At 39.2% G+C, this 16269-nt stretch overlaps 1 protein-coding gene across 2 annotated transcripts in view; it reads left to right on the top strand.

Moving 5' to 3' along the window:
- The window catches only part of LOC127654940 (protein ITPRID2-like), a 72324-nt gene that overhangs the window by 38764 nt on the left and 17291 nt on the right, over positions 1–16269 (top strand). For both annotated transcript variants that reach the window (XM_052142511.1, XM_052142512.1), the window contains exons 6-12: positions 2156–2198; positions 2278–2376; positions 2871–3079; positions 7062–7753; positions 12786–12846; positions 14562–14650; positions 15582–16269. The exon at positions 15582–16269 is cut by the window's right edge and continues 902 nt beyond it. In XM_052142511.1, the coding sequence (XP_051998471.1) occupies positions 2156–2198; positions 2278–2376; positions 2871–3079; positions 7062–7753; positions 12786–12846; positions 14562–14650; positions 15582–16269 (1881 nt within the window). The remainder of the gene's footprint in view (positions 1–2155; positions 2199–2277; positions 2377–2870; positions 3080–7061; positions 7754–12785; positions 12847–14561; positions 14651–15581) is intronic.

Genomic DNA, 16269 nt, shown 5'->3' with positions numbered 1-16269 from the left:
CGTGATAAGGTGCGCAGATTGCCGTCTCAGACACAGAGGCAACCGACATTTGTCCTCCACCACCCGGATTGAGGCATGTCACTATGCCACCACGAGGACTTAGAGCGCATTGGGAATTGGGCATTCCAAATTGGGGAATTTTAATTTTAATTTTTTATTTTATGAACGACCGGGCCCAAAACTATGCAGGTCAATTGTTTATTTTATTTTATTTAATGTATATAATAATCAACAACCAAAACTTTAAGTAAAGTAACTTTAAACAAAACCAAAAGTACATTTTAACGTAAAAATAAAAGATTTATCATTGGATTTTAAGAATCGATATCATTATTGTTAAAATCTGATTTATATTTTACCTAGCCTTACATGGTATGTATTTTTGTGGAAATGGCTTCTGCATTAAAAAAAACATTTGATAATGCTTATGTTTGAACAATCCATTGAATTTAATACTTGACAAAAAAAAGGACTTTCTAATTGTTTTTCATTTTCATTATTTTAATGTGAATTCTTTTGAACTTGATGGATGCAAACCAAAACAAATGTATTATTCACCATGGTAAGATTATCAATGAACGAAAATTCTGGCTTCAGTGCAAAACAGCCTCTCATAATGTAAGTCGCTTTGGATAAAAGCATCTGCCAAATGAATACACGTAAATGTAAATAATGCAATACTTAAATTGCATAGATATAAAATGAATTTTTGAAACTATAAAACTAACGCTATGAAACAGATCATTGCAATTTAAAATCTTTTTTAAAATAGCCATTTTACATGGACCAATGACCGTACATCAATTAATTCTATATGTGGCAAGTTGTGATGTTGCTCTACAACCATAAACAAGGAGCCATTCAGATCGAATGTGTTCTTGCGCTCAAAAAGCTAGACACAGTGCAACGAATAGCACAGAACAGATGTATCTCGACATTTTTTAAAAGTTCAAGTTTTGACTTAACAGCCATCTAAAAAAAACTTGACACTCGAGTGCGAGACGGCGAGAGCCCCCAACAATGTAAGAACATCTACACTTAAGAAGTTCTACGGTAAAAATATTATTTCTCATCTTGACTTGTTTAGGACACACTGTATTTTCACATTACTTAATCAGCTTGCATCATAAATGAGATGAGATCATCTACGTCTCTGTCTTTGAAATGGTAACTGCCACCATTTGTCGCCACATGGGGTTCTGGAGAAAAATAAAATTATTCTTCTAGATAAACCTATGATAGTCAAATTTCCACTGAGATAAACATGATGGTTTCCTTAGTAAATCTTGCATTGTTTGAATATAAAGTGGCTGCTTTAGAATACTGTGTTTTCGTATTACTAATGCTATTTTATGTGTGGGTTTACAGTACAGGTTCTTCCAGTCCTAAATCGACTAGTTTAAACCAACACAATGAGCTGAATGGCAACATTCTCCACAAACTCTGCTCAAGCTATTATGCTACCACAGTTGGCCAGGTTTCACCCTTTAGTGTGCCTGTATGCAGAGAGCCAAGTCCAGGCTTGTTGCAATACTTTTATTGATGGCAGGACAGGCAGCACCAGTTGTGAGCACTGTATTTCTGTGGAAACCTGAGGCGAAAGGATAAGTGCATCTAAGTTCACCTGTAATTGTACAGAGCGCGTGAAGCCAGAAAAGCTCTGGATAATGTCTTCCACTGCTCTGTGTTCATTCCTGTCCTCTTTAATGAACTAAAACCTGATGTCTAATGTGATTTGTAACACGATTCTTTGGCAGGTTTGAACGTCAACGCTTATAATTCTGTCATTGTGCACTAAGTGCTGAGATAAAGGTTTCACAATACGGATTGCCATCTGGAGTGGATAATGTTCAGCTGAATTGATCGCTTTTGGAAATGAACGACGTCACAATGTCAACTTCCTAAGGCTTCTTTGAAAAGAATTTCTGAAAACTCCTTCAATGCTCTAATATAAAAAATGGCACCCAGGGCTAGTTCACTCATTAATTATGGCAGAATTTTCATTATTGGTGTGATCTATCCCTTTAATGGCACTTGTTCTGCCAGAGGTCAACTGGTGATTACTTTAAGTGGCTTTAGGGGGAATATGGTGTTGAATTAGGGAGTAATCCAGCACATCTAACAGAAAGCTCTCTTCCTGTTTCTTTCTCATCAGCCAATCACCTCCAGAACAGCAGCAAAATACCAGAGGCTAATGGGTGAGTAGGACCTCTAAAATATTCCCATCTTCTCCTGTATTGGTTTGCGAACAGATGGGTCACTGTCTTCTATCCTCAGCTATGAAATGCCAGCCAAGACCAAGAGGAGCCAGTTCAAACAGAAGGGAAGAAGCATGAACTCCACAGGTTCTGGCAAGAGTAGTGGCACAGTGTCCAGGTACTTCATAACTTTTTATTACTGAAGTCATTGACACATGCAAAATCTCTGATTGTGCAACAACTGATTGTGTGTCATATAATTGAATATGGCACACGTTGCTGTAGTTAATCTGGTCTTATTTAAATTACTCGTTGAGATTTTGTTATTTGTATTGGATGGATGGATGGATGGATGGATGAATGGATGGATGGATGGATGAATGGATAGACGTATGGACGGATGGTTGGATGGATGGAAGAGTGGATGGATGGACAGATGGATGGAGAGATGGACGTAGGGAGGGAGGGAGGGATGGATGGATGGATGGATAGAGTGAAAGAGGGTTTGATTTGGTGGCTGTTTGCAATGGATGGATGCAAGGATGGATGGGAGAGATGGATGTATGGAGGGATGGATTTATGTATGGATAGATAGTGAAAGAGGGTTTGATTTGGTGGCTGTTTGCAAGAAAATGCAGAAGCTCTTTATTCATGTTATTCTTTATTCTGCAGTGTTTCAGAATTGCTGGACCTCTATGAGGAGGATCCAGAGGAGATCCTGTACAACCTTGGTTTTGGGCGAGAGGAGCCTGACATCGCCTCCAAAATCCCTTCACGATTCTTCAACACCTCATCAGGCGCCAATGGCATTGACATCAAAGTTTACCTGGGAGCCCAGATTCAACGCATGGAGCTGGAGAACCCGAACTACGCCCTGACAAGTATGTGAACTGAGCCGTCAACACAATACCTGCCATCTTTTAGTATCTCAACCCCATCATTCAGATGTCTGTGCATGTTTAAATGATGATAGAAATGAGAAATGGGTGGAAATAATGAAGCCTGAAGTGTGTAAATTTTTTCGTATTTTAAATAATTTCTCCTATCCCAGCTTAATATGCAGAGGCAACTATAAGTACAAATAGAAATTACACACTTCAGCTTTAAATTATACAAGCAGGGGTGTAACAACCATTTCACATTTTAAAGTTCATCTCCTCACCTTTTGGGAAATCATGATATTTCATAATTTTGTTTTGCTTGGCCAAGGTGCAGTGAATAAACTTGAGCCTATTTACCTAATGCTTTACATAATGATTATGGATGCATGCTATTCCAAATTTTTTAAAAAGTTATTTATGATCAGAATCCACTTCTGATGAACCTGATGAAAGTTTCTTGAGCCAAGGTGATAAGCTTGTAATGTGCCCCCACCCCCTTTTTTTCGGTAATTCCCCCACCCCTGTATACAAGCATCAATTTGTTATAAAGGAATTAAAGAGAACCAAGGAAGACGAGGGGAAAGTGTTTGTGCCCCAAGGGAAATCGAAATTAATACAAGGCTTTGCATTCGTTCTTTAATTACTAATTTTTTCAAGCAAAAACAGCCCTCCTATCCCTCAAACACTCAGTGATCAAAAAGACTATGTGTGCATGCAAGGGCTGTTCAATAGAAGTACAGCACAACGAGGCCATTGTCCGCCATATACACTGAAAATGAGAGGGGGAGAGAGACCGGGAGCAATCGGGGAGAGACAAAGTGACAAGCAGGCTGTGGCATAGAGAAGCTGATTCTGCTATCTGCTCACAGCAGGGGACTGCCTGTGTGCCAGCTTCGTGCCAGCATGCGTGTTGGCCAACATTTGCATAATTTTCACTGAGCCTAGACAAAGCAGCTGAACAGGAAGAGCCTGGGTGAGGGTAGGAACGTGCAAAGTTTGTAATAAGGACTGTTTTTTGTTGACTGTAAGACCATAATTTGTGGGCCTTCTGGCAACTCTGAATGGTCTGACTATGAGTTGTTGGGATAGAGGGAGAGACAATTTGTTCGTGGGCTTGCAGCACTCTTAAAAAAAACCTCAAATGTACTTTTGATGTTAAGGAACATTGACGAGTGATGGGACATTTTTGTGATTGCTTTGTTTATCTTTCATGCAGAAGTTTCACATTTGGTCTGGACAGATTAATGGTATGTTGCTGGAAACATGTTTTGCCTGGTTTGGACAAGGTGCAATGCACCAATCCGATGTTCGAAGGCCTGTAGGATTTTTGGTGCCACCTATTTGCTTTCACTTCTACAAACGAACTGTTTAAAATAATACCTTGCTAGGCAGGTATTTTGTAGCGTATTTGACTATTCACATGCGGAGCTTCATTGCTGTGAGTCATTCTGTGAACTAATTCTCCCATGTCTTGTTGACTTTTCTTGCATAACACTTTCTTCTTCCTCCCTAAATGCTCCTCTGTGGGGGCCACGATCACAAATAGGATGTTCAAGTCCCTCTCTCATAGAAAAGCATGCTCTCTGTTCCTCTTTTGTTTTTCTGGTGCATATCCTGCGAGCCGTTCTTGAGCAATGACTCAGACAGCCTGGCTGCATTGCAAGAGATAAATGAAGTCTATTGATTTCTGACCGGCACAAATCACTGTATTTTTATCACTTGATATCATTCCATTACATGCCTGCAGAATTGTCAAATCCCTCTTCCTTTTTGTCTGACAAAACAAATGACAAATTTGATGCTGATAAAAACCATCTAGTCATGCACAAGTTGACATGCTTGTAGTTTCATACAGGATTTTGTTTTTGCAAGGGTGGGTTTTATATATATACACTCACCTAAAGTATTATTAGGAACACCATACTAATACTGTGTTTGACCCCCTTTCGCCTTCAGAACTGCCTTAATTCTACGTGGCATTGATTCAACAAGGTGCTGAAAGCATTCTTTAGAAATGTTGGCCCATATTGATAGGATAGCATCTTGCAGTTGATGGAGATTTGTGGGATGCACATCCAGGGCACAAAGCTCCCGTTCCACCACATCCCAAAGATGCTCTATTGGGTTGAGATCTGGTGACTGTGGGGGCCATTTTAGTACAGTGAACTCATTGTCATGTTCAAGAAACCAATTTGAAATGATTCAAGCTTTGTGACATGGTGCATTATCCTGCTGGAAGTAGACATCAGAGGATGGGTACATGGTGGCCATAAAGGGATGGACATGGTCAGAAACAATGCTCAGGTAGGCCGTGGCATTTAAACGATGCCCAATTGGCACTAAGGGGCCTAAAGTGTGCCAAGAAAACATCCCCCACACCATTACACCACCACCACCAGCCTGCACAGTGGTAACAAGGCATGATGGATCCATGTTCTCATTCTGTTTACGCCAAATTCTGACTCTACCATCTGAATGTCTCAACAGAAATCGAGACTCATCAGACCAGGCAACATTTTTCCAGTCTTCAACTGTCCAATTTTGGTGAGCTCTTGCAAATTGTAGCCTCTTTTTCCTATTTGTAGTGGAGATGAGTGGTACCCGGTGGGGTCTTCTGCTGTTGTAGCCCATCCGCCTCAAGGTTGTGCGTGTTGTGGCTTCACAAATGCTTTGCTGCATACCTCGGTTGTAACGAGTGGTTATTTCAGGCAAAGTTGGTCTTCTATCAGCTTGAATCAGTCGGCCCATTCTCCTCTGACCTCTAGCATCAACGAGGCATTTTCAGCCCACAGGACTGCCGCGATACTGGATGTTTTTCCTTTTCACACCATTCTTTGTAAACCCTAGAAATGGTTGTGCGTGAAAATCCCAGTAACTGAGCAGATTGTGAAATACTCAGACCGGCCCGTCTGGCACCAACAACCATGCCATCCTCAAAATTGCTTAAATCACCTTTCTTTCCCATTCTGACATTCAGTTTGGAGTTCAGGAGATTGTCTTGACCAGGACCACACCCCTAAATGCATTGAAGCAACTGCCATGTGATTGGTTGATTAGATAATTGCATTAATGAGAAATTGAACAGGTGTTCCTAATAATCCTTTAGGTGAGTGTATATATATATATATATATATATATATATTAGTCCTGTCAGTCGATTAAAAACATTTAATTGCTATTAATCGCAGATTTTGAAAGTGCTGAAATTTTACTCTATATATAATTATTTTCCTGTCAAAATGCATTTAGTTCCTCTAAAAAGAAAATGTTACAATAATGGGTTTTTTTGTGGGGTTTTTTTTTCCCCAAACATAGCTTTCCACAGTATAATAATAAAAATGCACAAAAATAGCATCAATTCAAGTAATATTAAACCTTTCCCAAAGTGTTAGGTTGACTTTTTGAAATATCTAGTCCCTGTAGTTTTCATTGCAATGGGCGTTAAATCTCTTAAACCCTCATCCTTCGAAAAATGAATAGTTGCTATTCACTTTGTAACAGCAATCATGAAGCCGCATGATTTACATGATTTGGCCTTGAGCATTTTGTTAATAAATTGGGGAAACACCTTGCAGGATCTAATGTCAAATCGGCATGTGCCTTAATCGCGATTTAAGAAAAAAAAATATATATATATATATATATATATATATATATATATATATATATATATATATATATATATATATATATATATAAATATAAATTTACTAATCGCATGCGTTAATGCTGACAGCACTGATACATATATACTGTATATGTGATTCAGATTCCTGTGCAGAGCTGCAGGAAACACTTTATGCTTTTATTACAACGTTGACAATTTAAATTGTTTTCTTTTGTTTCTGTGTTTTATTCTCCTCTTTTTACAAGAATCCAGAGGTTAGGCTTATTTGACTAAATAATGATAAACAAGGTTGTAGTGAGTTGTTTGTATGGAAATGTTTCTTCTTATTTGACTAAAGCACTACTTCTCCTGTAGGTCGTTTCCGACAGACAGAAGTGCTGGCTACAGTAGCAAATGTCTTCTCAGAGATCTACTCCCAGGTGTCTGGAAGACCAATGGAACTAATCGGCAACAGCGAAATAGAGACGATAAAACCCTCTCCGCTAAAAAGGAACAATTCTGCTTTGAATGCGGCCAAGATCCTGAAGCGTAGCATAACAAAACAGAACCTGTTGGCCTCTACCACAGAGGTAACCGCCAATCAGCCTAGACCGTTGCAACTGGACAGTGAAGAAGGTGTGAACCCCATACGAGACGGACAGACAGATTTCGAGCAGAAGCCGCAGCAGAAGATCTTTAGGAAAATGGATTCTTTTCTAGCCACAGTGACCGAGGAGGCTCAGCAAGGTATCTTAGAGGCTTCCCTCAATGGAGATTTCCAAGGACCTTTAGCTAAAGACTCCACGTTAATGAATGGTCATCACTCCCCCTTGCACGACTCTGAGGTACCAGCTCTGGAAATAGATATGCTAGATTCCCCAGTCCTGGTGAGCATCAGTCGAGCATCTGACGAAAGCAATTGTGGCCTCATAAGACAATCAGAACTTGATATTGTGCACCAGGAAGCCATCACTTCCATCCTAGACAAAGAGCCATCCAACCTGCTACCCAACCCGCACATAGCCCACCTGCTCAGCCAACACAGAGACTCCTTTGAGATGGAGGAGGTATGGTTCACACTGATTACCACTTTACTGTATATTTAACAAGGCCCAGACAATCAATCAATTTCAATTATAATATTGGAAGCTTTTGATTATGCTTTTAGTTACGAAATAGAGTATGGTACTGTTCTCTCAGCTCTATATAGCATGTTACATTTAAATCCATTTCATATTACGACATATATTTTCCTGGAAAATCAGCATAGGAATTGTGAACAAGAAAAAAAACGAACTGCTTATCACTAGGGCTGCTCAACGAAACAAACAAATAAATAAAGATCGATATTACGATTGCAGTTTCTGTGAACTAATTGTGAAGTCTCAAGTCTGAAAGTCTCAATTACAGGGTATCCGCGGGTCTTTAAAGTCTTAAGTCTTACATTTACTTTTTAAAATTTAAGGCCTTAAAAAGTCTTAAATATCTTCGATAAATTACAAGAAGTCTTAAATTTTGTTTGCTGAGGTATTACATTTTGGGGCGTGAATAGAGACGCTGAAAATGGAGTCAAAATCATCTTTCTCTCTCGCTCTCTCTCTTGTGCATCCATCATTTAGCAGCTGACGCTTGAGTTTAGTGTGAGCACGTGCAGGGAAGCACATTTTTTCTGAACTTACGATGTTACACATTCATAAAACTTTATAAACCAGTTAATCTGAAATGCAAATGTCGTTATATTGCGTCGCTCCTGCTTCTAATCGACAAAGCCGTCAACGTTACAATTTGCAAGCGCGCAAGATTGGAGCATTGGAGTCTTTGACGCCTTTCAAATAGTTTAGCTTCCTTATTTTACATGACCTTTGACAATAATTGTTAAGCTAACAGAACTACTCAACTGCAGAGTTACACCTGTTATATCTCTCATCTCCATCTCACTAGATCTAGGGCTGCCAACGCAATTGACACTGTTCTCACGCTCTCACGCCACACGTCCCTTTTCTCACGCATTAAAGACTGCGCACAGACAGACAACACAGTTGCGAGATGCTGCGATTTATTCAGACCAATCAGGGGGAAAGCAGCAGCACAGCGTCTCTCCCAATCCTTCTCTTTCATAATGTAATCGGTTAACATATTCAATACGTCTTGTCAACTTTAAATGGCCATTTTTAAGGTAACTGAGTTTTAATTTCATGCTATTGCAAACCTGTATGACTTTCTTATTTCAGTGGATATCAAAAGGAGATATTAAGGAGTTTCAGTCACCATTCACTTACACTGAATGAAAAACAAGATACAGTGACAGTGAATGGTGACTGAGACTAAACGTTTTGCTTAACATCTCTTTTTTTGTTGTTTTTTTGTTCCATGGCAGAGAAAAACTCATTCAGACTTAAGGGTGAGCAGTGATGACAGAAATCTTATTTTTAAATGAACTGCCCTTTCACTACCTGTTAAAGTATTTGTTAAAGGTATCTGCCAAGAAAACAAATATAAATGTTACTCAGCACATGCTAGACCTTATTCACTGCAGCGGTATCTTTGAAGGTATTTTTAATGACAATGACAACAAGGCTGTGCGGGATAGACGTACAGTATCTTCAATGGGCTGTACTGCAGTTTTTGGATCGTTCTGTGTACAAAACATTGGAAAAAAAATGTTTTCAAGGACACTCGGTAGACAAAAAAACTCCAGATAACATTTTTGTTATGGATAATCAGATGGGATATTGGAGCTTTTTACAGATTTACACCAAGCATGCCATTGAAGAAATGGTAAGTCTATCCCTCACAGCCTCGTTTCCATTCTCATTAAAAATCAAACATGGCGCTACTGTGAATAAAGTCTATGGACCAGTCCTCTTATTTACAAAAATGTCAGCTCATGTGCAGTGTGGTGGAAGAAAGCCCACTGACTGTTGTGTTAGATTTGACAGATTAGAGGATTAAACGAAAGTATGACACAAATCCATCATAAATACAAACATATTCTTAGCGATACCATTACTATAATGTTATGAGTTAATAACAAACATGTAATCATGTTCGCTATGAATTTATGCTGTGAAGTTGTGAGTTGAAATTATCTCAGTCCAGTCAGCTCTGTTGATGATCTTGAAGCCACAGCAGTCTACTAGAGCCCTCGGAATAATTTTTCAACAGCGTAATCTGATAAAAGTGAACTTTTTACACATGGATTTTGCCACCACTTGCGTGTTTGACATAAGCGTTGACGTTGCCAAGCATTGGTCTAATGCGTCATGTCTTGCTAGAAAGCAAGTGATTAAAGAGAAGTGTCACAATGTAGACTACATGAATTCATAATTGATTCATATCGAGTTTTAATGTTGAATTAACTTATTAACACATAAATGCACAATAAAATATATTAAAAAACATGTCCAGAGACATTCAAGTAGCCTCAGAGGTTTTGTATTTACCAGTTAATGAATTAATGTGTTTTTTTTATTGCAAATGTGGTCTTAAATGTTTCTTTTATTTGGCCTTAAGTTTTAAAAAGTCTTAAATTTAATTCCTTCGAACCTGCAGATACCCTGAATTAGGTCTCATGTAGGTCCATTCTCATTGCGTCAAAGTTTGCAAAATGTTTATTGCAGCTGTTGAGCATTGTAACCAATCACAGATATGTTTAAGAGCGTGAGTACCTTGGCGAATCAAAAGCATTCAAATTCATTTATAGGCCTATCAGTTATGAAAACCAGCCCTAATGAGCAAGCTTTGAGGTTTCTGATCAAAAGTTGCATGTTTTATACACCATAAATGCTAAAGAAACATGTCATGTCACTCAAAATAAAGGTTTCGTACTGTACCAAAGTGAAAAGCTTAAGTATTCATTTGGGTTTTCTAGATTTTGTGCCACTAACTTGTAATGTAGATGGCTCCCAATATACAGTGCTTTCAGAAAGTGTTCAGACCCATTAATTTTTTTCACATTTTGTTATGGTGCAGCCTTATGCTAAAATGCTTTAAATTTTATATATATATATATATATATATATATATATATATATATACATATATATATATTATATATATTATTTTTTTTTTTTCAAATCAATCTACACTCCATACCCCATAATGACAAAGCAAAAAACTGATTTTTGATAACTTTTTTGATAAGTATTCAGACTCTTAACTCAGTACCTAGTTGAAGCACCTTTGGCACGATTGGCGATTACAGCCTCAAGTCTTTTTGGGTATGATGCGACAAGCTTTGCACACTTGGATTTGGAGACTTTCTTCCATTCTTCTCTGCAGATCCTCTCAATCTATGTCAGGTTGGATGGGGACTGTCTGTGGACAGCCATTTTCAGGTCTCTCCAGAGATGTTCGATTGGGTCCGGGCTCTGGCTCGACCAATCAAGGACATTCACAGAGTTGTCCCGAAGCCAACTTGCATTGTCTTGGCTATTTGCTTAGGATCATTGTCCTGTTGGAAGGTGAACCTTCAGCCCAGTTTGAGGTCCTGAGCACTCTGGACCAGTCCCCCAGTCCCTGCCGCTGAAAAGCACCCCCACAGTATGATGATACCACTACCATGCTTCACCGTTGGGATGGTAGTGTGCAGGTGATGAGCGGTGCATGGTATCCTCCAAACATGATGCTTGGAACTTAGGCCAAACAGTTAAATATTCTTTTCATCAGACCAGAGAATCTTGATTTCACAGTCTGAGAGTCCTTTTAGGTGCTTTTTCACATGTCTTACACTGAGGCTAGGCTTCCGTCTGGCCACTCTGCCATAAAGCCCAGATCGGTGAAGTGTTACAGTGATGGTTGTCCTTCTGCATGTTTTTCCCATCTGCGCACATTATCTCTGGAACACAGTGACCATCGGGTTCTTGGTCACCTTGCTTACCAAGGCCCTTCTCCCCCGTTTGCTCAGTTTGGCAGGGCAGCCAGCTCTAGGAAGTGTCCTTGTTGTTCCAAACTTCTATTTAAGAATTATGGAGGCCACTGTGCTCTTGGGAACCTTCAATGTAGCCAAAATATTTTTGTAGCCTTCCCCAGATCTCTGGCTCGACACAATCCTGTCTCTGAGCTCTGCAGGCAGTTCCTTTGACCTCATGGCTTCGTTTTTGCTCTGATGTGCATTTTCAGCTGCGAGACCTTATACAGACAGGTGTGTGCCTTTCCAAATCATGTCCATTCAATTGAAATTGCCATAGGAGGAGTCCAGTCAAACTGTAGAAACATCTCAAAGATGATCCAGAGAAATGGGATGCATCTGAGCTAAATATCAATTGTCATAGCAAAAGGACTGAATGCTTATGCCAGTGTGGTATTTCAGTTTTTTCTTTTTAATAAATTTGCTGTTATCAAAAATCTGTTTTTTTGCTTTGTCATTATGGGGTATTGGAGTGTAGATTGATGTGAAGAAAAAAAAACATTTAAGCATTTTAGCATAAGGCTGCAATATAACAAAATGTGAAAAAAATGAAGGGGTCTAAATACTTCAATAATGCACTGTACACTGCAAGAGAGCGATGCTACAAAACTATCGTGCTTCCATTATAATTAACAGGGTGAAGACACGGTTTAATTAGGAAATTTATTCTGCAGTCTAGACAGCTTCATTATATTGGGAGGATTCAGGAGTCCAGAACTCTGAACACTCAAACAGTCATGCATTGCTCACTTTGTGTATAATTTATAGAAAATGTGAAAAACAGTTCTGTTTCGATTCTGTGAAGTTGTCCATTTAAGTATTTTATGTGAATTATATTAATGAATTTACAATAAAAGGGATATAATGTACAAAAAATGTTTTTGTCATATTAGTGTAGCCCTACTTACTACAATAAGCCTCCGTTTTTCCTTGTACGGTTCTCACGCTGACAATCATCTCTAAGCTTCTTTTAAAAAAAAATGTCGTGCTTGGTTGTAAAAACAGCTTCGGGTCATGACATGTATAGCTAAAAATAAATAAAAGCTGGAACATTGATCGTCTGGAGGATTATGGTTCTGACTATGTTAGAGCATGATTTAGGATCTTAATGGAAGATGATGTACACTAAGTGTTCCCTCATAATCAAAATGTGTACACTACGTGGCAATGATCAAGGTGTTTCTTTGCAGTTGCAGAGTAATGAGGATGAGGCACTGCCTGTGCCTTGTGGCATGTCCAGAACTGGCAGTGGTAAGTGTTGACTGACCACCATTATCAGTCATGAACTGGAAGAGAATATACAGAATTTGTATTTGTGTCAAAGGCTGTGCAATTTAGAAATATTTAAAACAAACATGTTGTTATATTCAAAGAAATTGCTATTCCCACAGAAATAAAAACACTTTTTCCAGGAACACAGCAGAGTAAATTTCTAATTCAAACACGCAACAGAACTGTGATGTGTTTTATCATGCTGTGTACTATGGACCAGCCCAAACAGCTCCAGGAGACATTGGCTCTTCCTTTAGATATTGGTCAAGTGTGCCCTCTTGTGTTGCATATGAACATTTGGATGCATATCCCCACTTCAAAGTAAAGTGTTTGGTTCAGTACAAGCTCTAAAGACAGCATTTGTTGCATAATGTTGATTACAATTTGTTAATTTTTTTTAAAGCAAAAATCATCATTATAATAACACACTTATAATAGAAGTACACAGGGCCAGGCAATAAACATTCAAATGTACACTGTTTCCACAAGACTTAAACATATATGTTAACTTAAGGCTTGTGTGATAGTCTCTTATTGTAGCCTATTGTCTTTGTAATGTTATGTCCAATCTTTTAACTTCAATGTCAGTCTCATAACACTGTTAAACTGGGTTACTTTCACGTGGTGTGCACAAGGATAAAAGATAGAGTTTTGACTGTTTACATGAAGACATTTCCACTCGTAATTATTTCAATAGTTAGTAATCAGAAGTTCGCCCACTTAGAAAAGTAGTCTCACTTTAAAATGAACAATTTAGACAACCTCACAGCTTAAAGTATACATTGACTTTTACCAAAGTACTTTAGCAAAAATATAAGCCTCAAATTTCTATTTGTAAAGTTTGACCTTTTGGGCCCTTTTTGCTTCCATTGAATATGCTGTACTTTAACTGTGGTAATTTGTGTTAATCAACATTAACCCACAAATGCTGTCGATTGAGCTTTACTTGTGTCAAAGCCGGAACATTCCTGGAAGTTTGTCCTGAGATTGTTGACATTACAGTAAAACAGAAGAAAAATACACAGATGAGCCAAAACATTATGACCACCTAATATACTGTTGGTCCTCTGCATGCCCATTGTAGACGCTTTCGGCGGTGGACGGGGTCATCTTTGGCACTCTGACTGGTCTGCGTCTACGCAGTCCCATGTGCTTTAGGGTGTAATATACTGTGTGTTGTGACACACCCCTGTAACAGTCATTAAAGTTTTCTTTTACTTGAGCCACAGTAGACCTTCTGTTGTTTCGGCTCCTCGGACCATTGTCTGTAGGTACTCACCACTGCCGATTGGGAGTACCCCTCAAGCCTTGCGGTTTCAGAAATGTTCTAACCCAGTCGTCAGGCCATAACAATTTGGCACTTGTCAATGTCCCTCTGGTTTTTACTACAGCTCATTTCTCCAGCATTGAGAAATCAAACTGATTGTTCGCTTACATCTAATCTACCCAGACATTAACATGTGGCCTTGTTAAGATTAACGTTATTCGCATTACATGTGAGTGGTCGTAATATTTTGGCTCATCCATGTATGTGGCAATCATTTACAGTATTTATCACAATGAGCCTAAATAAAGGGTCTAAGCCTTAAAAGTTGCAACTTGTACTAATAAACATAAATTATATGCATTGGCACGAAGTCATTTCAGTTTTCAGTCCAACTCAGTTTTGTTGCTCTCATTTTACCTCCATACAGAGTGGTTATTGAGGACTGCCAGCCAACAGTCTGATAGCAGTGGGTTTGCTGAGGACCCATCCACAGACGGTTCGGGTAATCACCTAAAGGTGTGTGTGTGTGTGTGTGTGTGTGTGTGTGTGTGTGTGTGTGTGTGTGTGTGTGTGTGTGTGTGTGTGTGTGTGTGTGTGTGTGTGTGTGTGTTTCAGCATAGACATCTGGACTCAATCTAAAGCTTTGTCCAGTACGTTCTTTTATGTATGCATGCGAGTAGTATGAATATATTTCACACATACTTCATCCGGTAATGTGCCCATTGTCTCATGACTCCAATATAAGACATAAGAACAACAACTGCAAAAAAAAATGTTTGCTCTGGTTTTGTTAAACAAGCACCATTTAAGTGAAAGTGAACAAAGTTCTTGGTATATAAAGCACTTAAAGTTGTGAAGAGCTGTCCAACTCGTGATTCACCGCCGTTCCTTTGATCTAATGTTCTGAATGTGCCGTTGCTCCCAAGGGATTATGGGATTTTTAAGTGTCCAGTCAATCTGCACTTAATCTCACCAGAAATAGTAGCTCATTCAGGTATTTCTCACTTACAGCTTCAGAAATACTCTGTATTCTGACGTACTACTCCATTGGCATACTTTTTTTTGGAGCACTATATAGTAGGGAAGTAGGGATATTCAGAGGCAGCATAAGAATAAAAAATGACAGAGGTGTTAAAAGTGAAACCAAGAGAATAATTCTGTCATTATTTACTCTCACCCTCATGTTGTTGCAAACATTTATACTGTAAGTTTTCCCTCCAAAAGGTAGTCCACATTAGTTTAAGTCTTCTATAGCCATAAAACAGATTTGATACACACAGATAGTTGTTATTCATTGAGGGTTTGAAGGTTTACAGGTTTGAAACATCATGATGGTGAGAAAACGACAGACTTTTCATTTCTGGGTGAACCATTCCTTTAAAGTTTTCTAGAGAACAATCTTCTTTTGAGTAACGGAAGTGAAACTTCTCTCTTGAATTCTCATTAGGTACAGGAAAGCTCAGACAGCTGTGACAGTGAAACAACAGTAACATCACATGCAGGCGATGTCAGCACTCCCTTAGCATTGGAATACCCTAACTTTGATGCCCATCCTCAGCCCAGTAGATGCACCTCAAACCAGAGTGAAGCCAATCGAGAAGTAACCGAGTTCACCAGCCTCCAAATTCACAATCCCAATGGCCCTCTCTTTTCTCTTGAACAACACTTTGATAGGGAACCCACAGTGGAGTCTAGTTCCACCACAAACTCTTCAGAAGTGGGTTCTTCCATGGTTGTAGAGCCTACAACAGATTCCATCTCAAATATAGACTCTACCCCTGTCCCCATAGCTGATGGGTGCAACATTTCCCAGTCTGGGGATCCTCCAGATCTACCAGACTCTGAGGATCTACATCTATCTGGGCCAGATCTTTCTTCTGCTCCTGAGTTTTTGGCTGAGGCTGACACTGCTCATGATCTTGATACCTCATCTGGTCAAGAACAATGCCACATTACGACTCAAACTAAGCAGATGGCCTTCCACACCACCCAGCAGAGGTCATCTTCTGTATGCGAGGAGCGTCCTGGCCGAGTCTGGGTGAGGGACAGGGACTTGCTCACAAAAAGAGGAAACTTGGAGAGAAATCCTCTATGGAGATCAAGCTCTCTCCCAACCTCTCCGGTCAACCCAGCTC

Source organism: Xyrauchen texanus, chromosome 14 (genome assembly GCF_025860055.1).
Source record: "Xyrauchen texanus isolate HMW12.3.18 chromosome 14, RBS_HiC_50CHRs, whole genome shotgun sequence".
NCBI classification, from domain to species: Eukaryota; Metazoa; Chordata; class Actinopteri; order Cypriniformes; family Catostomidae; genus Xyrauchen; species Xyrauchen texanus.
Note: the sequence above shows the minus strand (reverse complement) of the source record. Positions and strands in the feature narration are given on the sequence as shown.